This window comes from Sus scrofa, chromosome 3 (assembly GCF_000003025.6).
Source record: "Sus scrofa isolate TJ Tabasco breed Duroc chromosome 3, Sscrofa11.1, whole genome shotgun sequence".
Lineage (NCBI taxonomy): Eukaryota > Metazoa > Chordata > Mammalia > Artiodactyla > Suidae > Sus > Sus scrofa.
Window position 1 is genome coordinate 25,211,930 of NC_010445.4, and position 24,127 is coordinate 25,236,056.

Genomic DNA, 24,127 nt, shown 5'->3' on the forward strand with positions numbered 1-24,127 from the left:
AGACAAACTCAATAATATCAATAATCATATTAAATGCAAATAGCCTAAATACTCCACTTCAAAGGCGAAGATTTTCAGACTGGAATAAGAAGCAAAACCCAATTTCTGACTCTAAGAAACACACTTTAAATATAAGGATACAAATAAATTAAATGTAAAATATACCATGCCACAATAAACAAAAGGAATCAGGAGCTATACAATATCAAAGCAGAAATCAGAATAGAAAATGTTTCCAGGGATAAAGAAATTCTGTTCCTAATAGTAAATGGGCCACTGTGTAATAAAGGGAAGGACATAACTCATAATGTTTATGTATAAAGCTTCATGATAGATAAAGGAAAAATTAACAGAACTCCAAGAAATAAGATAATTCCATTGGAGATTTCACCTCTCAATAAATTTAAAAGGATTCAAGTAACTCAAGGTATGTTCTTAGACAAGAGAGAAATTAAACAGAAAATTAAATAGGAAATCAGTAGAAGATCCTCAGAAAACCCCTAAGTATTTGGAAACTAAATAACATATTTCTAAATGACCCATGAGCCCAAGAAAAAAATCAAAAGGAAAATTAAAAAGTATTCTGAATGAAAATGAAAACACAACTTATCAGTAGTTGTAAAATGCAGCTAAAGTAGAACTTAAGAGGGAAATGTAGAGCTCTAAATACCTATAGCGAAAATGACGAACAGTTTAAAATCAGCTAACATTGTTCTGAAAGGCTTAACCAATATATTTGAAAAAAGAAAATAACTAGAAACATAGAATTGGGAAAAAAAAGAAATAAAATTATGGTATATACAGACTGGAATACTATGCAGCTATTATAAAGAATGAGGAAGAGTCTTATACATCAGTATGGTGATTTTCAGGACATCTTGTTAAGGGAAAAAAGCCAGCTGCAAAGTGCAACAGATTTTATATAAGTATGTTATCTTCTGTGTAAGAAAAAGAAGAAATAAAAAAGCATACACATATCTACTTCTCTTAAAAAAGCAAACAAAAAAAAAGGATAAATCTGAAAACAATGTTATTTACTTACGTAGGAGGGGGAGGGTTGGGTGAAAGATATGAGAAGGTGTGACACTTCTTTTAGTATACTTTTTATGCAGTTTTGCCTTTGGAAGCATGTTCATGTTCTACAGATCCAAAAAATAAATCAACCTGAAACAAATGAACCTAACTATATTTTACAAACATAAGAGTTAATCTAAAGGGGAAGAAAAAAAGCAATACTAGCAACTTTAAATATTTATATACCCAACACTTTCGGTCATGGGTAGGATGGTATGTAGGAAGAAGAACTGCAAACCAAATTCTAAACTTAATCTATAGTGATCTGAACACATCAATTCTAAAACTATTTCGTGGGAGTTCCTGTCGTGGCTCAGCGAACCAATCTAACTAGTATCCATGAGGATGCAGGTTCGATCCCTGGCCTTGCTCAGTGGGTTAAGGATCCAGCACTGCCGGGAGCTGTGGTGTAGGTCACAGATGTGGCTCAGATCCTGCATTGCTGTGGCTGTGGTGTAGGCAAGCAGCTGCAGCTCTGATTCAACCCCTAGCTGGGAACCTCCATATGTCTCAAGTGGGGCCCTAAAAAAACATAGGAAAAAAAAAAACTTACTGAAGTGGCAATTGGAGATGATCATTTTCATGTGATTTTAGAAATGTTAAGGCAATATTAAATTATTATTGTTTCCCAAACATATCTTTTCCCAAAAATCATGTTTATGTGGTTTTCCCCAGTAGTATAACCTTTCTCAAATGCCATAACTTAATTGAACTACTACTATTAAACATGAGTCTGAATTTTAAGCTGAGTCCTACAAAATGCACATAATTGGTGATATTGCACTTTTTGTATTTTGAGTTAATCACCACATTTACAAATGTTTAATATTTTTTTATTTACTTATTTGGAAGTCTGTTCAGTGAGGGTCAGTCCAGGACTATTCTTATGGAATATGATTTATATTGATTGGTAGGGTTCTGTGCTCTTTCTATACCATGTTTATTTTAGGCCCAAACTTAGCCATCTCTGTTCAATTAGGTCTGAACCATCAAAGATAAAGACTTGCTTCTATTTTGAACAGCAACAATTCATTTATTCTAAATGGGTGTTATGGACATCTTAAAGGCGTGTTGTTTTGAACCTGGGCATCTGAGGCAGTATTGCAGAATTAAAGGATCAGTGTTTTGTACATTCTGGTAATAAAAGCATTATAATTCCAAAGTTTCTAAAAAAATAAAAATAAATTAAAAAAAATAAAACTATTTCAGGGAGTTCCCGTCGTGGCGCAGTGGTTAACGAATCCGACTAGGAACCATGAGGTTGCGGGTTCGGTCCCTGCCCTTGCTCAGTGGGTTAACGATCCGGCGTTGCCGTGAGCTGTGGTGTAGGTTGCAGACACGGCTCGGATCCCGCGTTGCTGTGGCTCTGGCGGAGGCCGGTGGCTACAGCTCCGATTCGACCCCTAGCCTGGGAACCTCCATATGCCGCGGGAGCGGCCCAAGAAACAGCAACAACAGCAAAAGACAAAAGACAAAAAAAAAAAAAAAAAAAAAAAAAAAAAAAAAAAAAAAAAAAAAAAAACTATTTCAGATACAGTTTAGGGTTTGAGAAGAGTAAATGTTGTTGAGAGCCAATGTTCCCATGACAGGTAAAAGGAGTTACAAAGATGAAATGAGGGACGGCAAGGAAAATCCTGTTTGAAAGAGTTGAAATTAGTGGTACTGATAGAGACACTTGATTTCTTAAGTATGCATTTGTGTATACATACGTGTGTGTGTGTGTACATATATAATCTACATGCATATATTTCCTAACCCTGTCTATTTTGAGGTCTAGAAGAAAAGACATCCAGCACACGCAGCACCGAAACCATGATTTCTAATACCGAGATGAACCTGACTATCTTATTGTGACAGAAGTGAAGAAAACACTCAAAAAGAAAAATCATGGGTGCATGTCACAAGGACAGATGCGCCTGTTTGAAGGGGCTACCACTTAGGAAATCTGGGAAATTTATAAACCAAAACAATTTAGTACAATCATTAATTATAAATCACTAAGATGAACAGGAATCCACGAGTCCACTTGGAATGAACAAACAAATAAGGTAAAGAAAGGACTCATTTGGAGTTCCCGTCGTGGCTCAGTGGTTAACGAATCTGACCAGGAACTGTGAGGTTTCGGGTTCAATCCCTGGCCTCACTCAGGGGGTTAAGGATCTGGCGTTGCTGTGGCTGTGGTGTAGGCTGGCAGCTACAGCTTCCATTAGACCCCCTAGTCCGGGAACCTCCATATGCCGCAGGTGTGGCTCTGGAAAAAAAGAGGGGGGAAGAAAAAAAAAGAAAGGACTCACTTATAGACTGCTGAGTGACAACTTCAGTAAACATGGAGGAGATACAGAGTTGGAAAACCATCATTGTACAACCATCACAGTAAAGACTGGTTCAGGTAAGAATCATCAGTTTTAGCCAAATATAAAAGGGGGTAGGACTGTGAAGAAAGGCAGGATATTCGCTGTTCTTAAAGTATCTCGTCACATTTTATTTATTTATTTATTTGTTTGTTTATTTATTTTTTAGGGCCACACCTGTGGCAAAGGGATGTTCCCAGGCTAGGGGTCGAATTGGAGCTACAGCTGCCGGCCTACATCACAGCACAGCAACACTGGATCCAAGCTGCATCTGCGACCTACACCACAGCTCACTGCAACGCCAGATCCCCAAGTCACTGAGTGAGGCCAGGGATCGAACCTGCATCCTCATGGATCCTAGTCAGGATCATTAGCCACTGAACCATAAAGGGAATTCTCACATATTACTTTTTAAAAAGGGAAAAGAAAGTAACTCTACAGTGGAGAAAGCAGACAATATCTTGTTAAAGTCTTTGAAGTAAACATAGTAGAGGGACAGATGGACAACACATGCCTCGATGTGGCAACCTGAGGACACATAACTTAAGTATAGTCTGCATAACCTGAATATAATCATGAACCCAAAATGAAATTACCAAGTCATGAAAGACAAAAAAGGCTGAGGAATGGTTCTAGATTAAAGAAAACCACAAAGATATGACAACTAAATGTAATATGTGACCTTAGTATGAATGTTGTGAAGGGGGAAAAAGAAAATGCTTAAGGACAACTAGGAAAACTAGAATACATACAAGAGAATGTATCAATATCAAATTTACTGAAGCCTACTGTGGTTATGTAAGTTAATATTTTTATTCTTAGGAAAAACATTGACATAGTTAGGGGTAAAGTGCTATGATATATGCAGCTTACTCTCAAATGCTTTAGAAAATGTTATAGACAGAAGGAAAGAGAGCAAGAAAGAGTAAGAGTGAATGAGCATTCCAGCACATACACAAAGAAAGCGAATGGGACAGAGTACTAACAGAAGGTAAATCTAGATAGAAGGTATACAGATATTTCACTATCCATGCAAGTTTTCTGTAAGTATGAAATTATTTCCAAATAAAATGATTAAAAAATATATAGATCTTCTGAACAAGATGATGTAAATTCATGCTTTGATGCATTCCTTCTGCTTTACAATACAGCAATAATAGGTAAAAATAAAGAGAAAACCAAAAAGATACAGTCAGGCTAAAAATCAAGACACCATCTCCTTGAACCAGAAAGAGAAGAGAAATTCTAAGTAGTGTGCAAACTATTATATACAGACTGGACAGACAAGGTCCCACAGGGACCTATATTCAATACCTTGAGATAAACAATAATGGAAAAGAATACAAAAAAGAGCATTTTATATATATATATATATAAAAAACTGAATCACTTTGCTGTACAGCAGAAATTAACACAACACTGTAAATCAACTACACATCAGATTAAAAAAAAAAAAAGGCACGTTCCCTTCATGGCTCAGTGGAAACAAATCTGACTAGTGTCCCTGAGGACGTGGGTTCAATCCTTGGCCTCACTCAGTGGGTTGGGGATCCTGCATTGCCATGAGCTGTGGTGTGGGTTGCAGACGCGGCTCGGATCCCGTGTTGCTGTGGCTGTGGCATAGGACAGCAGCTACAGCTCTGACTCAACCCCTAGCTGGAAACTTCCATATGCTGTGGGTGCTGACCTGAAAAGACAAAAGACAAAAAAAAATTTTTAAAAATAAAAAAAGAAGCAAAGTGGTGTGCAAGGCCAAAGCCATAGGCCTGCTGGGTTCTTGAAATAGACACTGGCAATTGACAATTCTGCTCCTATGGGATAGTTGGGACTAAAAGTGCTCCATAAAAAATGTGGGACAGAAGCCAGACCAGCTATTGGTAGCCAGGGTTGCTGATGAATAAAAGCTTGATACTTGCATGGGTTGCAAAGGGTGACATTACCCTCTATTCTGAATGCAACCTTCAAAGAGATAGTGGGTCACTCACCTCTTTATTTGAAAGGCACTTAATAGTTTGACAGGTTTTAGAAGATGAAAGTTCACTAGCATCTGCCTCCCGGGTCAAGAAAAGGAGCTTCTGGCCCAATGAGTCCAAGCATTCTAAAACACTGTAAAGAAGAACAGGTAAAGGTAGGAACAACAGTTTTCCCTATCCCATGAGTTATTTCCCTGTATGTGCACTGTCTAACATGGTAGCCATTAGCATCATGTGGTTATTTAAAATTAAACAAAAATTCAGTTCCTAGGCACATGCACTGTAACTGTGTGGACCATTTTGGAAATCATATCGAACAGCATTGCTCTATATTTAGGAAAAGGAAAGGAAAACAAGAAATACACTCAAAGCTTTAGATTCTAAGGATCTGATACTATGGTATGGAAACAAACTCCTTTTTTTTTTCTTTTTTCTTTTTAGTGCCACACACACGGCATATGGAAGTTCCCAGGCTAGGGGTCAAATTGGAGCTGCAGCTGCCAGCCTACACCACAGCCATAGTAACATAGGATCTGGCCATAGCAACACAGGATCCAGCTTGTACCACTGAGCAAGGCCAGGGATTGAATCCGCATCCTCATGGATACCTATTCGGGTTTGTAACCCCACTGAGCCACAACAGGAACTCCCAAAACAAACTCCTTCTGAGTCTGTTTTTTGATTGTTTCCCAATATGGGCAGTAACATCAAGGCTATAGTTGACTCTTCAAATCAAAATACCAGTCTATCATCTCATCTCCTCTAAAATCACTTAGTTCAATGTATTTCAATGTCTTACTTTTTTTGTAAAGTGAGTCAATTTAAGATCGGTCAATAGATTCAGAAAATTAGAATAGATGTCATTTAGGGCAGTAGGTGGTATTTTTCCCTCCATGGTTTTTGTGAGGCAGAATGTTACTCATACTACTGGTAAACATTTCTTAAAAATCTCAAAGGAGGGAAAAAAATTGCCAGGTTTTATTGTCAAATAAGAAACCAGGTACTCCATTTGTCTTTGCGATTACTTAGAATTGAAAAATATTACCCCGCATTTAGTTGCTGAACTACTTCTGCCGTATTTCTTGGCTCTTGGCCTGCTGCTTGTAGTTCCTGGTGACTAGCTACTGTTTCCAGATTTAGTTCTGCAATCTTAAAGAAAATAAAACCGTAAAAATTATCTAATATCTTGCAAAGTATTTGAGGCTAAAAAACAAACAATCCAAATCAAAAAAATCCAAGAAAAACCCACTCAAGTGGTGTTCTCTGTTTCTGCAGACAGTGGCTTTGCTATTACCACAGTCCCAAGCTGGGTTCAAGAATTACCAGATGGTTCCTGGCTGCTTAGCCAAGAATGGCAATCTGTTACCAGCTGCTAATGTTATTATATGAATATGGGAAAGGACCAAGTAGGGCTAAGTGAAAAGCAATGGAATTTTGGCTCCTAATTCATTCCACAGTCACTAAAATTTACTTCTCTGCAAACATGCAACTTTTGGATATGATAAATGACTTTCATGGCAACATGAAAGAGAATTTTTATTGGATTAATACAAAATCATGAAAAGTATTCCAGTTTATTCTTTTTCCATGAAGTGGGAGACCACTTGGGAGTTTTCATGTATAGAGATACAAGTTTTTTCTTAGAATCACTTTAGATTTGCAGAAAAATTACAGCTGAGTTCCCATATATACCCTACTCCCATTTTCAACTATTATTAATAGATTAGTATGGTGTATTTCACACAATTAATGAACCAATATTGATACATCATTATTGACTAAAGTCCATGCTTAATTCAGATTTCCTTAGATATTACCCAAGTGAGACGCAATTTTTCCTGGAAACCAACTAGCAGCATAAGAGAATGCAATGGTTCTCAAAGTGTACTTGAGAACTCCTAGGGATTCCAGAGATCCTTTTGTTCACAAGGTCCTCCCTTCTCTAACCACATAACACAACGTGTTGGATGTAAAAGCAGATATGAGAAAGTCATTAGCCTTCTATTAAGCTATACAAAGAGATCTGCAAAATATGTAAGACAATGATGCTCTTCCCATTAATTTTTCAAATGCTTTTTTTCCACAATATACATTTTTTGTATTAATATGTAATGGTTTTAAAAATATTTTTAACAATTAATGAATATAATTTTTCTCATATGTAATTTCTAATACGGCAAATGTTGACAGATAAGAGCCACATAAACGAAAGCTCTCTGAGGATAAAAGGGTCTTAAGACCAAGTTTTTAGCACCTCTAATGTAGAGGTTTAGAGCAATGGTTAGCATATTCCAGTTACTGGAACAAGTCCAGTTCAATATTTGTTTTTTGTAAACAAAGTTTTATTGGCACACAGCTGTGTCCTTTCACCATCATACTGTTATGGCTGCTTTTGCACTACAAACAGCAAGTTGAGCAGCTGCAATGGTCTGTAGTGTCTAAATATTTATTTGGACTTAATTTGGTCTTTACAGAAAAGATTTGCTAATTCCTAATGTAGAGCAAAGACAGGCTTTAGAATCTGAGAGACCTTGTTTTCAATTCTGGTTCCGTCTCTAACTATGGACCCTTAATAAGTTATCTAACCTTTCAAAACTTCAGAACACTCATATATAAAATTGAAATGATAATAAGAGGTAACTTAAAGGGTTGTTATAAGGATAATGTACATAAGCATTTTAGAATAATACACTTGGAAAGATTTCAGTGAATGGTGGCCATTATTATTTTATCTTATGCCCAATAAGATATTTTACAATGTCTTTCTACCACCATGACATGAAACACTATCTTAGCTTTTTATTATTCTACATGGACTACAATTTATTTCATAATGGAGTTATGACAGAAAATAGCATGCAATGGGACAAATAGGTTAGAGTATGTTATAACAAGGTTTATCAGAAACTATGTCCCCTTCAATGACTTCCTTATGCACTATTCTAATTATTATGCTGTTGAAATGGTGATCTGCTACTCACACCCCAAGAGAGCAAAAACATCTATGTAGATTTTTAAAATTATCAGCATCAGTTATAATGATTAACACATTATGGTACTTAATATATTCATGGTACTGCACTAAGAGCTTTAAACTACATAGTATCTCATTTACCCTCATCAATATTCCAGAGAAATGGGTTCCCATTTTACAGATCTAGAAACTGAAGCTGTCCAGAGAAATCACCCTAGATCATATAGCCAGACCTATTAGAGTTCATATTTAAAAATAGGTCAGTCCAGCTTCAGAGAATACATATTTAACCACTACATTATGCTAGTGGTACAGGTCTTAATTTCAAACACATGTTCAGCTTGAATTACACTCCCATTTTTGTAAAGAAAGGTGACAGCAGGAGATTGGTCTGTGACTCTCTGTTTCAGTCCCATAATTTTAAGGAAAGCAAAGATACTAACCTTCTTTGGGCCATACTTGAGGAAATACCGGGCCAATTCAAGGGTTGTTCTAGCATCTTCTATGGCATCATGACCAAGCCTATCTGGACACTGTATATCCTTCCTGGAAAGTCAAGGTAAAATTGACATACCTGGGAGCATTTTATTTTTTTAGGGCTGCACCTGAGGCATATGGACGTTCCCAAGCTAGGGGCTGAATCAGAGCTGCAGTTGCCGCTGTACACCACAGCCACAGCAACACTAGATTCAAGCTGTGTCTGTGATCTTCACCACAGCTCACAGCCACAGCCAATGCTGGGTCCTTAACCCACTGAGTGAGGCCAGGGATCTAACCCGCATCCTCATGGATACTAGTTGGGTTGGTTACTGCTGAATTACAACAGCAACTCCTCAGGAACATGTTTAATGATAAATTATTTCGACTACTCCAAATACAGTGGCTACATATAAAATTTCAGCATTCTAATAATCAGATTTGAGTTACAACAATCAAGATCCCTTTATTACTTAGTGCCAGGAACTGAGAGGTACTAAGGATGCAGAATGGTGAGGAATGGCTTTGTCTATGGAAAGCATATCATCAAGGGCGATCCAATAAAAAGTCTTTGGTCCATACCCCAGCCAACTCCCTGTCTCAATTCTTAAATGTAGCCATTGTTTTAAAGTTACCTCCCAGAAGTTTTCTGTTTGAATAAGTATCATATTATATAATTAAATATTTTTCTTGGTTGTTTTTTAAAATCTTAAAAAAGTACATATGTTTATGTCTATAGGTACATCTAAATCTAATCTATAGCATATCAATAGCTTAATATGTCAGCATTGTTCTGCATTTCTATTTTATTCTCAGTAGCATCTTAAGAGGTCTCCTTATTAGCATAGAAAGATCACATTTAAAAACAAAATATCAGTAATATTAGATAATATATTATCTGGAATTTTTTATAACATAGTAATAAAATTATAATATAGTAATGTAGTAAATATCAGTAATATAGATAATAGATTACTGATATAGATAACCATAATTATCTATATTATCTATCATCTATATTACTGATATAGATAGCCATAATTTACTCAGCCCTATGGAATATATGCATTTTTCTAGATTATTTTAAAACATACTATAATGAACATTATTATACATTCTGTATTTGTACATAATAGGATACATTCAATATAGGAATTTTTGTTTTAAATCTGGGGTAAATTTTTCTGCCCCTTGCCTGTATCTACCTATCAACCTTCAGCTATAAATGCAATTCCTTTTGTATTCCCAGTTTTTTCATTTCTGAGTCATACTTCTTTCTGAAGCTAGGATCCCAGAACTCATAATAATGTTTACAAACCAAGAGGGAGAGCAGAGACACTGAACTTTACACGATGCATTAAATAAGATGCAATATGCTTAGGTGCAATCTATCAGGACAATATTATAATATGCAAACAAACCTACCCCAAAATAGTTTTGGCTAAGAATTTGAGCTTAAATCTTCTGCCCTGCTCTCTGACATAAAGCAATGATGTATCAATAACATACGGATGTATCATCTGAGGAGGAAAGAGACTAGAATGAGTAGCATCCTACGCCAAAGCAAAAAACAAGTGGGCTGGAGAATAGAAGGCTAGATCTGAGATAAATGAAACAGGCACATGTGCTAGAAAAAGTAAGTCCTAAATCAGATACTCACTTTCAGTGCTCTGAGATCTAAGTCTAAGGAGTGACCCACTAACACAGCATCAGGAGGAAGTAATGCTTTTAACTGTCTCTGTACATCTTTGAGCTTTGTTGTCACTGGGTTAAGAATCTTCTTTGTGATTCCTGAGAAACTTTCAATAAAAAAAGAAAAATGGACAGGCCAGGATATTGATAAGTTTTTCCTCTCTGTCACTTCAAAAAGAATACTTACTGCTCATAATCCCACCACCCAGAGATCACTTTTTACATTTTAGTAAATATCCTTTCATACTTTTTGATATATATATTCTGTATTTTTTATTTTTATAAAAATGCAATCATAATGCACACACTATTTTATAACATGATTGTAACAGTTACTACACATCACAATCAAGTTTTCACATCAATAAATCTCTATTGGCACATTCTTTTAAACGGTTAGAATATTCCATGAGATAGATGGAACATTCTAACCAATCCCCTACTTTCAGACATCATTCATATTCCCATATTTTTGCAATACTGTGACAAACATGCTTATAACATACATCTTTGCCATATATGACTGTTCCCTAAGAACACTAACTGTCATGTCTGCTAATATGACAGTCTTTATCACTGTCACAGTTTCTTTGTGCCAAAGGTGGCATGAAGTGATAGATGCAACTACAAAGGAAACAGTAATGTTTTACTTGTTTTTCTTTGCCTAATCATTATAATATGTACATTCGAAAATTACATGCTAATCTTTGGAAAGATAGACAAAAATTTTTGTGCTTCATATATCTATTGTGGAAAACCTTACTTTTTTTGATTTTTGCAGTTAAGAAGCAGATTAAGCTCTCCTGATCATTTGACTGCCAAATAATGATTTGCAGATTTTCGAGACAAGGTCTTATCAGAGAACGAAGGTGTTTGGCAGTTGCTAGATAATTATTACAACTGGCAGATTCTATAAGGAAGGTAGTATACTGGTGACTTAAGGTCATGGGAAGATTAGAGAGCAAAAAGGGTAAGAGTATTATACACCAACATTGTGCAATTTCAGTATTAAAATTTACAGTTGTGGTACCCTAGCCTTTGCTTTGATAATAAGTAGATAATACCTAGCTAAACAGAAACTACAAGCTATTTCTTTTAAGTCTCACTCCACTCTAGTCTGAAAGCCTTGTGAAGAGCTGGAGGCAGGATGAAAAATACCTGGTGAGGTAGTCTACAATCTTGTTATCAGGTTTAACAAGTTCATCCATAACACAGCAGCCTCCTTCAGCAACCAGTGAGATGCGTGTTAGTTCTCTCCCCTTGGATGTGAGGCACTGAAAGACCAGGATGCAGTCAGGGGGCTAAACAGTGGAAGTTCTTGCTTCATCTCATTATTCAGGACTACATCAACTACCATCTACTCTAATCTACTGGGGTCCCTGCAACAATAGCACAGTCTTTTGTTGACTAGGGAATCCAGTGTAAATGAAATTAAAGCTAGGCAGGGCTATTGAACATTACACTTAAGGCAATCAACACAGTACAATTTCTCTGGGAAGTATGGGCTCAAGGAAAAGGGATGGAAATAATAACACCAATTATAATTGAACAATTTACTGTGCACTACATCCCAGTATAGTGCTAGGTTCCACCAAAAAGTAATTTTTATTAGCATGCCCTATTATTATCTAATCCAATTCTAAGCATTTTACATATACCACCTCACAATAATCCTATGAAGTAGCCTCTATTATTTTCTCCACTTCACAGAGGGAGAATTAGGGAATCTGTCCAAGGTGATAGGTAAGGCCAACATGCACACCTTAGCACAAAAGACTCCAAATCCTTACTTCTTAGCTACTCTTTTAAGAATTAAGAAACAGTTACCTGAGTATTAAGTGAGAGATGATACTCTGCCTTTGAAAGGAAACTTACTAATTAAACAATGTAAAACACAAAGGAGCTTAAGCAGGGAAATCCTTACTTCTGATCTCAAATGTGAATGTGTAAAACTAAGCCAAACCAATGATAATTGAGGCAAAGTCCTTAAGGCAACACCAACAAAAAAACACTTGCTCAAAAGACAGAAGGAAAAGAGTTCCTGCCATGGTGCAGAGGGTAAAGAATCTGACTGCAGTGGCCCTGGTCACTGTGGAGGCACAGGTTCGAACCCTGGTCTGTAGTTTAACCCTGCAGTGGGTTAAAAGGATCAAGCATTGCCACAGCTGCAGTGTAGGCTAACTCAACCCCCGGCCTGGGAACTTCCATATGCCATGGTTAGCCATAGGAAAAAAAAAAAAAAAAAAAAAAAAGAAGGAATAAACTGCTAATAATGTTCCAAAATTAGGTTAAACATATCAACTAGTTAGAAAACTTGACATTTATTCCTCATTCTAGAGCAAAGTTTCAATTTTTCTAAAATCTGAGTAAAAGGGTCTACTTTTTTTTTTAGGGCCGTGCCCACGGCATATGGAGGTTCACAGGCTAGGGGTCGAATTGGAGCTGTTGCTGCCGGCCTACACCACAGCCACAGCAACATGGGATCCAAGCCGCATCTGCAACCTACACCACAGCTCATGGCAACGACAGATCCTTAACCCACTGAGGGAGGCTAGGGATGGAACCGGGATCGAACCCGCAACCTCATGGTTCCTAGTCAGATTCGTTTCCACTGTGCCAAGACGGGAACTCCAAAAGGGTCTACTTTCAATTATTTAAACTGTGTAGTGGAACTGTGTAGTGGAAAGCACTGAAGAAAACCAGACTCTAGCTTAGAATGCTGCAGTTGAAATATCAAAAGCAGTACTTACCATTTCACAATCAAGCCCAAAGAGAGGACTATTGTCTGTTATAGAACCATTACATTTGGTAGGAACAAAGTTCTCACAGTCAGGAAAACCTAGCAGGAAAAGGAATAAAATACTTGCCTTAAGAACTAGAAATGGTAAACATAGTCCTAGATGTATCCAGGGAAAACTGAAATATCATGTTTGTGGGGCACCTTCTCTACATTAGACACTTGAAATACAAAGACTAAATAAGAGAGGATTTCTGTCCTCGATTTTTTCTCCAGTGACTTTGGATTTAGCCACAATTTTCTCACTTTTAAAAAAGCACTATGTGTCCCCACATTAAGCGCCTTTTGTACATCAACTCAATTAATCCTCGTGGCAATTCTATCATATATGAACTGACAACTCCATTTTACAGATAGCTTTTTCATTTAAATAAACCTATTTTAAAAGGAAAAGTCTATCTGGGATACAAAAAGAACTCCAATACCTTAATAAAAAAGACAGTCCAATTACAAAATAGACAAAGGAGGAGTTCCTGTTATGGCTCAGGAGTTCCTGTTATGGCTCAGACGTAGTGTCTATGAGGATGCAAGTTTGATATCTGGCCTCACCCAGTGGGTTAAGGATCTGGCATTGCCACAAGCCGTGATGTAGGTCACAGATGTGGCTCAGATTTGGCATTGCTGTGGCTGTGGTGTAGGCCTATGGCTGCAGCTGATTCAACCCCTAGCCTGGAAGACTTCCATATGCCACAGGAGCAGGCATAAAAAAGGACAAAGGAGATGAAAAGATATACAAATAGCCAATAAGCACATAAAAAGATGTTCAATATCATCAGCCATCAGAGAAATGCAAACCAAAATCATACTACTACTTCACACCTGCTAGGATGGGTATAATCAATAAGAGAGCATAGCAAGTGTTGGTAAGTATGTCCAAAAATTAGAACACTTGTACATTGCCAGAGGGAATGTAAAATGGTACAACTGCTTTATAGACCAGCCTGGCAGTTCCTTAAAAGGTTAAAACGAGTTATTACATGATCCAACGCCTAGGCATATACTCAAGAAAAATAAAAACGTTATGTTCTCACAAAAATTTCTATCTAAATGTTCACAGTACCATTATCCATAACATCCCCAAAGTGGAACCAAGCCAAATGTCATCAACTGATGGGTAAAATGTATATCTGAATGTGGAATATCATTACAATGAAAATAAATGAAGTAATGATACATACTATAACATGGACTAACTTTGAGATTTTCATGCTAAGTTACAAAAGACCACATATTGTATGATTCCATTTATATCTACCGTAGGTAAATTCACTGACAGAAAGTAATTAGCAGTTGCCTAAGGCTAAAGGGCACTGGGGAGAAATTATAGTAAAGGGTTTTTTGGGGAGGGGGTGAGGAAAGAGTCCTAAAATGATTGTGGTTATGGCTGTAAAACTCCATAAGTACACTAAAAACCATTGAATTATACACTTTAAATGGGTGAACTGTATGATACGTTAATTATATCTCAATACGGCTTTTTTTTTTTAATTAAAAAAAGGAATTTTAACATCGCTGATGAGATCAGGAGGTACTAAATAAAAGAATTTTTATAAACTCTTTACTACATAACTGACCAAGGCTCTGAGCCTAGACACACCCTATTTATTAAAGAAAGTGGGGGAGGGATGGATGGGAGGAAGATTAGAAGTACCAGAGAAGTGTTAAAAGTGTTAAGACATATTAGGAAGTTCCCACTGTGGCACAGCAGAAACGAAGCCCACTAGTATCCATGAGGATGTGGGTTCAATCCCTGGCCTCGTTCAGTGGGTCGGGGATCCAGCGTTGCCATGAGCTGTGGTATAGGTCACAGACATGGCTTGGATCCTGTGTTGCTATGCCTGTAGTGTAGTCTGGCAGCTGCAGCTCTGATTCTACCCCTAGCCTGGGAACTTTCAATGCTATTTAAGGCCATTGTCATGTATTACCTAAAATCAATTGTGGTACATACACATACTACACTATAGGAAACATGGCACTTAAAATATTTCCCATTAATTAATAGAAGATGGAATAAGACATTTGGAAGGCAACCCATTAAAATGAACTTTCAACAGTAATATTTTTAAATAAAATGACAGATATTTTTCCATTGTTACCAACATCAGATTAAATCTAAATCAACCTTGTAATGGAAAGTGGTACGCTTTCATTTCCTCCTTTGTAAGAAGGCATCTGGTCAAGCCCACTTTCTTAGAGCCATACTTTTGAATGATGGGGTCATTCTGTGGGCTGATGCTGACTTTTGAGCTCACAGAAGGTAAAGACCCTGAAATAAGGAAAAATGAACATGTTAGAATATTTAAGACCTCAGAGGACATGTCTTTTAATGTTGTATAGAGTTTTAAGCATGGTGAAGAGCAAAAGTTTTATAATTTAAGCATGGTGAAGAGCAAAAGATTTATTAAGACCCAGACTCAACTTTTAAGAAGCCGGCACTCTAATACACTTATAGGAACACAAAGAGAAAATAAGTCTTAAATGGTTTATAATAATAAAGGCTATAAAAGGGAAAGGACAAATACACTGGCTAAGATGGTAGGGATGATTCAAGAGAGGAAAGGATTAGCTGAGTCTTAAAGCAAGGGGTAATTCAGAATTCAGATATTAGACCAGTCCATTACAGTACCTGCCATTCCTAACAGCCCATTCTAGATAAATCTACTCTACCCCTAACCACTTACTCAAGAACCAATCTGTTCTTTTAAGCAGGGGTGGTCTTAAGCGTGGGGACCTGGCTAAAGAAGGATCCATCTAGGAGTTCCCATGGTGGTGCAGCGGTAAAGATCCCTCCTAGTATCCATGAGGATGTGGGTTCGATCCCTGGCCTTGTTCAGTAGGTTAAGGATCCAGTGTTGCTGTGATCTGTGGTGTAGGCTGTAGACACAGCTCAGATCCCACATTGCTGTGGCTGTGGCACAGGCTGGCAGCTGCTCAGTTTGGATCTCCAGCCTGGGAACTTCCTGCAGCCCTAAAAAGACAAAAAAAAAAAAAAAAAAAAAGGACCCATCTATAAACTGACTTGATATTCCTTCTCAAGACATGTTCAAAAAGGACAAGAGTAATTAGTTAAGCTGATAAGGTTTGCTTGCTTCCAGAATTGAACTAAGAAATAGAGAATAGACCAGTTGGAAGAGATAAAAAAAAAAACAAACAAAGAAATGAAGATGATATTGAAAGGGATGGAGAACAGCTCTTCACCCGAGGCACTTAGATTCTTGGTGGCTTTCTAGTCCACATGCATCCTTCAAACACCCTCTCACTTAAGGTGGCCTGAATGAGTATACCGTCTTCACAACCAAAACGCCAAAGTATCAGAAGTAGGAAAGAGGGCATTCCAGGTAAGATAGAAATGTACAAAGCCAACTTGGTAGGATAGTGACTATGCCAGTTGGGGAGAAAAATGGCTACGTAGAGGAGCAGAGTAGGAGACAAGGTTGAGGAGTTCCCATTGTGGCTCAGCGGGTTAAAGACCTGATGTTGTCTCTGTGAGGATGTGGGTTCAATCCTTGGCCTCACTCAGTGGGTTAAGGATCCAGCATTGCCACAAGCTGAGGCATAGGTGGCAGGTGGGGCTCAGATTTGATGTTGCAGTGGCTGTGGAACAGGCCACAGCTGCAGCTCCAATTCAGCATCTAGCCCAGGAACCTCTGTATGCCACAAGTGTGGCTGTAAAAAAGAAAAAAAAAAAAAAAAAAAAAAAGGGTTGGGGGGGAGAACAAAATTGAAAGAGGAAGATAAAATTGAATTGTAGACCACTACAAATGCCAGGCTCAAGTTTGGACTTTAGTCCAGCATTCCATATATAAGGTAGAATAAAAGAAAGTTCCTGAGAAGGGAAGTGGCATAACCAAACAGTATTTTAAGAAAGATTAACCTTGGAGTTCTCTTGTGGCACATCAAGTTAAGGATCTGGCATCACTGCAGCAGCTTGAATCACAGCTGTGGCAGGGGTTCGATCACTGGCCTGGGAATTTCCACATGCATGGCATGCCAAAAAAAAATTAACCTCAAAGATATATGGAAAATGAAATTGAGAAATGAAAAATGACTTTGCAATAATTCTGACAAAAAAAAAACAAGATAGAGTCTGGATTAAGATGGTGAAAGGGACAGAGGAAAAAGGGTATGGAAAAGAAACATTACACAAGAAAAACTGGTAAAGCATAGTGACAGAAAATTCAGTTCAATCAACAAAATATTTACTGAGTACTTATTATAGGCCTGGCATTGGTCTAAGCCAATAGATTCCCTAAGGAACAAAATCAATAAAATTCTCTTAAATTCTAGCTGGGAAGATGAACAATAAATAAGCAAATACGTAATATATCAGGTGAAGATAAGAACTATGGAGAAAACTAAAGGAAGTAAAGGAGGAAAGGGAGTGCTGAGGCAGGAAAAGAGTTAATGTCATATTTTATGATCAGGGAAGGCCTCTCTCATAGTGTAACATTTAAACAGAGATTCATAAGAGCAAAGGGAAAGAGCCACGCAGACTGGGTATGGGGAGCCAAAAGAAAGTAATTCTAAAATTCAAGTTGGTGTCAGAGAAAAACAGTACCAACAGAAAAGGGGATTAGAAGATGGGAGCCTGTTATTATTTAGGGATGAGAAAAATGCTTTTAGATATATTATGATTAAGGGTACAGCAGAGTATCCAGGTAGCAACCTCTAGCAGGCAGTTGAAAAGGCAGGCTTTGGAATTTGGGACATCAAACCTACAGATAAAGATAGGAGTTATCCATAGAAGAGTGATAAGTAAATTTGGGAAGAAGAGATGACTATTTCAAAGACTAAAGACTGAACTGAGAGAAGAACAAAGTGCTATGGACTATACCTTGGGGACTTGGATACTTAGGTTAGGAAAATGAAGCAAAATCCTGAAATGCGCAGAGAAGTAGCTATGTCCCAAAGTCCTTAGCATATCATTTATAGCCTATAGGACAAAGCTTTAACCTACCTTTCAGCCCTATTTCTCACCACTACCTCCCCTCTTATTCCATCTCCACCTCCCAATCATCCTCAATAATCTATATATTCTTCAGCCATATCAATTCTTTTTCCTCATTACTTCCTTTCTTTTACAACTCAGTGTCTTTACATGAGTTTTCAATTTCATAATGACTACTGGATTCACTCAAAGATGTTTAAAACAGAGTGGAGGTCAAATTAAACAAAGCTGCAGTTCAGACACAGACATCTATTAGAAGGAGAAGAGAACAATGGAAATGTAGGAAGTTAGATACCTTTCAGACAGAGGATAATAGGAAACAGAGCCACGAAGAAGATGGGAAGGAATCACTGGTTACTCCTCATCACTTTCTCATGTCCCCTCAGTGCAACTATTCAATAATTTATTTCTGAACACATATAAAAAGCATTATTCAACAATACTTACCTTGTTATGTGTAATAAACTTGGGTAAGTTGTATTCTATTTCATCACTCAACTCCTTGCCTCCCAAAACAGAAGGTCAGCTATAACTTGTTAACAGGACATAACCCACAGTTTGAAAAACACTGCTATCATGGATATTTATATTTTAGTTGGCCAACATCCAAACCCCCTGCCTATTCCCTACTCTAAGCAGTATTAGTGAGTGTCCCCTATATTAGTCAAAGGCAGGATCTTCCTTCCCATCTGTACACTTAAAGCTACAAAACCCAGTGACCATTTTAAAATTATTTATGGCAATTCAAGAGTCTAATGTCAGTGATATCCAGGGGGCAGACTTAGGTATCTTACCTAACCAAATGATTTCTGATGCATGAATGCCGGCTAATTTCTTTCTGTCTAATCTCGCTTGGTACCAACACTTTTTTCCTTTAAAAATTTTTTTTAGGAGTTCCCGTCGTGGCGCAGCAGAAACAAATCCGACTAGGAACCATGAGGTTCCAGGTTTGATCCCAGCCTTCACTCAGTGGGTTGAGGATGCGGTGTTGCTGTGAGCTGTGGTATAGGTCACAGATGCAGCTTGGATCTGGTGTTGCTGTGGCTATGGTGTAGGCAGGCAGCTGTAGCTCTGATTAAACCCCTAGCCTGGGAACCTCCATATGCAGTGGGTGTGGCCCTAAAAAGCAAAAAAAAAAAAAAAAAGAAAAAAAAATTAAAAAAGCTTTTCTGTTTAAGTTACTTAGAATTGAGTTTTGTTGCTTGCAAGAATAAACTTGACTGATAAACCTACTTGTAAGCATATCCACAGTGTCTTTCAGAATGAGCGAATCATCGAACCAGAACACAGCCATACCTTCCATTGTTTTGGACAGATCCCCAATTTTCTTTTTCCTTTGCAGCCCAATGATATCAGCTAGGAAATCAGATGATGGGGGAGGCAAGCGGAATTTCTGAAAATACATAATAGGCTTTTACGAAAGTAACTGAAAGCAGTTAAAATACTACCAAAGACCTAGACTCTCATTATCAGCTCAGTGCTATGAAAGGTCTGGTCCTTAACTGTTTGCATTGTACAAGGACAGTTTCCTTAATGTATAAAAGTGACTAGGTAGGTGAAACCACATTTATCCTACCCCAGAAATTTTCTTTGCTTCTCTGATTACATATTGTAAAAATGAAATATACATTACAAAAATGCATAACTTAGAAAAGCAAAGTTCCCTATATTTTTTCAAAGGACTTTCAAGTCTATTACTTCAGAAGAAAATAGGCCAGGTAGATGACAGCAAAGCAAAGGCTTAAGAATTCAAGCCCCAGGATCACCTGGGCTTAAATTCTAGCTTGACCACTTACTAGCTATAACTTGGATGAGTTACTTCGTTTCCTTATGTACAAAGTGGGAATAAGAAAGTATCTCTCCCTAATAGGACTACTGTGAGAATTAAAGATGATACACGCAGTATGATTAATATAGGGCCTAACGTATAGGTAGTGCTCAATAAATGTAAGAAAAAAAGAAAATGGAGACCCACAGAGATTAAGTTAGGACCAATTCAAATGCTTTCAGGGGTAAATGGATGAAACAGTATGACAAAGAATGGAGCAGGCTATGGGAAAGCGGAGAGCACATGCCTTTTCTAAAGAAGACTGCTATTCAGCGTCAGGTACTCAAGGGAACTTTAGGTTGTTTTACACAAACTTAATCTTGTGACGTTGTCAGGAGAGGACCCAAGATATAGATTTTATGTAAATTTTACAATCTTTGAAAACATCATAGCCCAAATAAAATGCAGCAATATTACTATAATCTGGCAACTATAGACTGAAATCTGGAATTAAGGGTTTTGCCTAGATAACCATAGAAAAATCTCAGACAAATCTATTCTCAACACAAGGTAACAATCTTAGTCATTTTTCTATACCGTTTATTGCTTGTTCAATCAAGTTGCCAAGGAGCATGATTTGAGACATGTGTACTAGTCTCTGGGTAGAATGACCTGACTCAGGTCCAAATACAAAGTTTGCTTAACTTACATGTCTGAATGCCTTTCGGAGAAATCCAAATTCCAAATAGAACCTGTAAAAATGTAGCTGACTCATCCCCTGCAGTATAAAAACCACCACGTTGTTCAGGTGGTTTTGGTGAAAAAGCTGGCACCAGCTGTTGAAAAGCCAAACCAACACAGTTAAGACTGATACTATAAAGTCAGTTACAGGCATCCAGAAGGGAAGTAAGCAATAACTATTCGAGTTTATTATCACTTACTGCCTAGAAATGGAGAAAAGTTATTACTGCACAGAATTCAAATAAAGATCTCTTGAGAAAATTATTCCATTCAAATCAAGTAGAATACCAAGTAATATACAATGCATTCAAATCCAAAATCCTATTAAAAATTTGTTTTAAATCAGAACTAACTAAGCTCAGTTTATAAAGGCATTATCTTCAAGATTTCAAACTGCCCTACAGGCCTTCCTTAAGACAGTAACCACATGACTGACTGGCTTTAAGAAAGTCAGTTTTAGAGAAAGTGACAGAATCTGTTAATGCATAAGAAGGCTTCTGAGGTATCTAAGTAACCTCCCCCCAGAGAGAAGTGTACATTTGAAAATCTCTCTATATTGGTACATACACAAATGCAATTTTCATTAGACACTTGATAATGGCACTGAAGATAACCAGAACAGTAAAATTCTCTTTGCCTCTGATTTGTAAAAGGAAGAAAAAAGATTGGGATTCTTATTATATGATCATGTTACATCAATCAGGACTCTGCTGGGGGTTACAAACCAAAATATCTGTAGCAGCCAGACAGATACTATAAACAAGGGAAGAGGACTAACCAGATGGGACACTGACGTATAAATCTAAAGGGGGAGGCCATCATTTAATTTCAACAAATTGTTGTGCCATGTGGGAACAGAGGGACAGTTTCCAGATCTTGGAGTTTTTAGAAGTAAAAATATGGATTTTTGTAAAGGGATTCTCAATTTAAATTATTAGAAACTATTGTTAAAAAAAATTTAGGACATTCTGTGTGGCAAATAAATAATGCCAGGCAGATATGGTCTTCTGGATACCAGTTTGAAACCCCAGGTCTATGCCCACCATTTAAGTTCATCTCATACCTGGGTTTAGGAACACTGGATTTGCCTAGAACTGCATACTTCAGCAATTCACATAGCTGGCCATGGGTTATTTCACAGTTTTCAGCAAATAAAATGGTAGATAAGCGAGCTTTCTGCAAAGATAATTCAGTGTATAGCGAATTACAAGGAACAGAAACAAAGCAAAGCAAATTTTTAAAATATTTTAGTTTCTGATTATTTTAGCATATATCTAAACATAAGGAGAGTTTTTAATTAATTGGAAATGAAGGTCTAAGACCAATAACTTGTGATGATATTATTAATAGGATATTTAATAAACATTGATACAGAACCTTAATTGTAGATATTTGCTTATGTGCTAATAGGATGAATAAAACATGACTCATGCTCTCAAAGGGTCCATTCTACTAGGTGGGAAAATGCAGAAACAAGTAATTTCAGTATAAGGTGAGTGTTATTATAAAGGTATAGGAACGAAGAGACTAAATGACTTGCAGTGGATGAGTGTGGGGGGAGTTCTGGAGATAGTATCACTAGGATGAAAATACTGGGGCTGAACCTTAAAAACAATGAGTCAGATGGGTAGAGGGTACATTGTACCTAAACAAGTAGTTTGGGGAGTTCCCCTTGTGGCTCAGCAGTAACGAATCCAACTAGTATCCACGAGGATGCAGCTTTGATCCCTGGCTTCGCTAGGTAGGTTAAGGATCTGGCATTGCTGTGAGCTGTTGTGGGTGTATGTCACAGAGGTGGCTCGGATCTGGAGTTGCTGTGGCTGTGGCATAGGCTAGCAGCTGCAGCTCCGACTCAACTCATAGCCTGTGAACTTTCATATGCCTTGGGTGTGGCCCTAAAAAGACAAAAAACAATCAAAACAAAACAAAACATGTAGTTTGGTTTGGCTGGAACTAAGATCGCATGTTACAGAGCAGCAGATATGAGAGGAGAGAGGAGTAGGAGCCATATCATAGAAAATCATGTGGTCTAAGCTAAGGAGTCAGACCTTAAGCCTCTCCTTAAAATGGCTTTGTACTTAGATCTAGTTATTAAAGTGATTCATGCTTATTTATAAAAAAAAAAGGGTCAGAGAATAGAGAAACAGACAAAAGACAATAAATAAGTGAAAATAAGTCACCTGTACTTGTACAACTCAGATAATTAGCACTTTCATTTTGGTCTGGAGGGCAGCAGAACAAGACTCCTGGAGTCATACTATCCAAGTTCAAATACCAAACTCCACCATCTTAAGTGCCTTAAGATGTTAAGAGATTAGGGACAAGTGCCTTGACCTTTCTAAGGCTAAGGTTTCTTCATTTACAGAATAATTATATTTCTACATCATAAGATTATTGGGAAGATGAATGAGGTACTGCAATTGCAATATACCGAGGGCCAATGGCTGACATACCATAGATACTTAATAAACACCAGATATTATTATTACTGCTGTTTTTCCCTGTGACTTTTTAAAGCTAAGGTTAGGCAATTACTATCCATTTCAGTTCTGAGCACTTTATATTATTATATCACTTAATTCTCACAAGTTTTATTAAGTAGGCATTATTATTATCCCCATTTTACAGATAAAGAAATGAAAGAATCGTTAAATGGCAGAAATAAGACTAGAATGCAAGCTCCAAAACCCAAACTCTTTTCATCTCTATATTATTCCACCCCAAAGGATTATATCATTGTTTTGTAACCAATTCCCCTTGCTAAAAAAAAAAGGTATAGATCTTTCCATATCTGTTAAATATAACAAACATCAATTTTTAGTAGTCCATTCTCTAAATTTACCTACGTAAAAACTTATTTATCTGAAAAAAAATTTCTATTGTTGACGTTGTTGTTGGGGTTTTTTTTTTTGGGGGGGGGAGGTTGGCCATACTGTGGCAAGTGAAGTTCCCAGGTCAGGGATCCACCTCAAGCCACAGTTGCAACTGAGCCACAGCAGTGACAATGCCGGATCTTTAAACCACTAAGCCACCAAGGAACTCCTCATATTGCTTTTTTTTTTAATTATAAAAAATATGATGAGTATCCTTATATACCCATTTTCTCAAAATAAATTCCAAATCAAAAAAACAATGTTTATCTTACATTCTGACAATATTGCTAACTCCTGAAAGAATTTAACGATTTATATTTGCCAAACAAAAATGTATGAGACTGATAATGCATCAAAGGAAGGAGTCTATATGGTGGTGAGTGATCATGGTTGCCACACATGGGATGTCAGAGCCTGAGATGGGGGAAACACCTCAGGACTAGGGGTAGGAACCCGTGA

At 37.3% G+C, this 24,127-nt stretch overlaps 1 protein-coding gene across 8 annotated transcripts in view; it reads right to left on the reverse strand.

Moving 5' to 3' along the window:
- Positions 1-24,127, reverse strand: part of REXO5 (RNA exonuclease 5) — a 63,317-nt gene that overhangs the window by 36,240 nt on the left and 2,950 nt on the right. For all 8 annotated transcript variants that reach the window (XR_002342390.1, XM_021086509.1, XM_021086505.1 and 5 more), the window contains 11 exons: positions 21,859-21,971; positions 20,764-20,890; positions 19,583-19,679; positions 15,461-15,604; positions 13,292-13,380; positions 11,700-11,815; positions 10,510-10,648; positions 10,275-10,369; positions 8,816-8,918; positions 6,444-6,547; positions 5,411-5,531 (listed from right to left, as the gene is read on the reverse strand). Coding sequence is in view for 7 of the 8 variants with exons in the window: in XM_021086509.1 (XP_020942168.1) it covers positions 5,411-5,531; positions 6,444-6,547; positions 8,816-8,918; positions 10,275-10,369; positions 10,510-10,648; positions 11,700-11,815; positions 13,292-13,380; positions 15,461-15,604; positions 19,583-19,679; positions 20,764-20,890; positions 21,859-21,971 (1,248 nt within the window). In the remaining variant the exon portion in view is untranslated. The remainder of the gene's footprint in view (positions 1-5,410; positions 5,532-6,443; positions 6,548-8,815; positions 8,919-10,274; positions 10,370-10,509; positions 10,649-11,699; positions 11,816-13,291; positions 13,381-15,460; positions 15,605-19,582; positions 19,680-20,763; positions 20,891-21,858; positions 21,972-24,127) is intronic.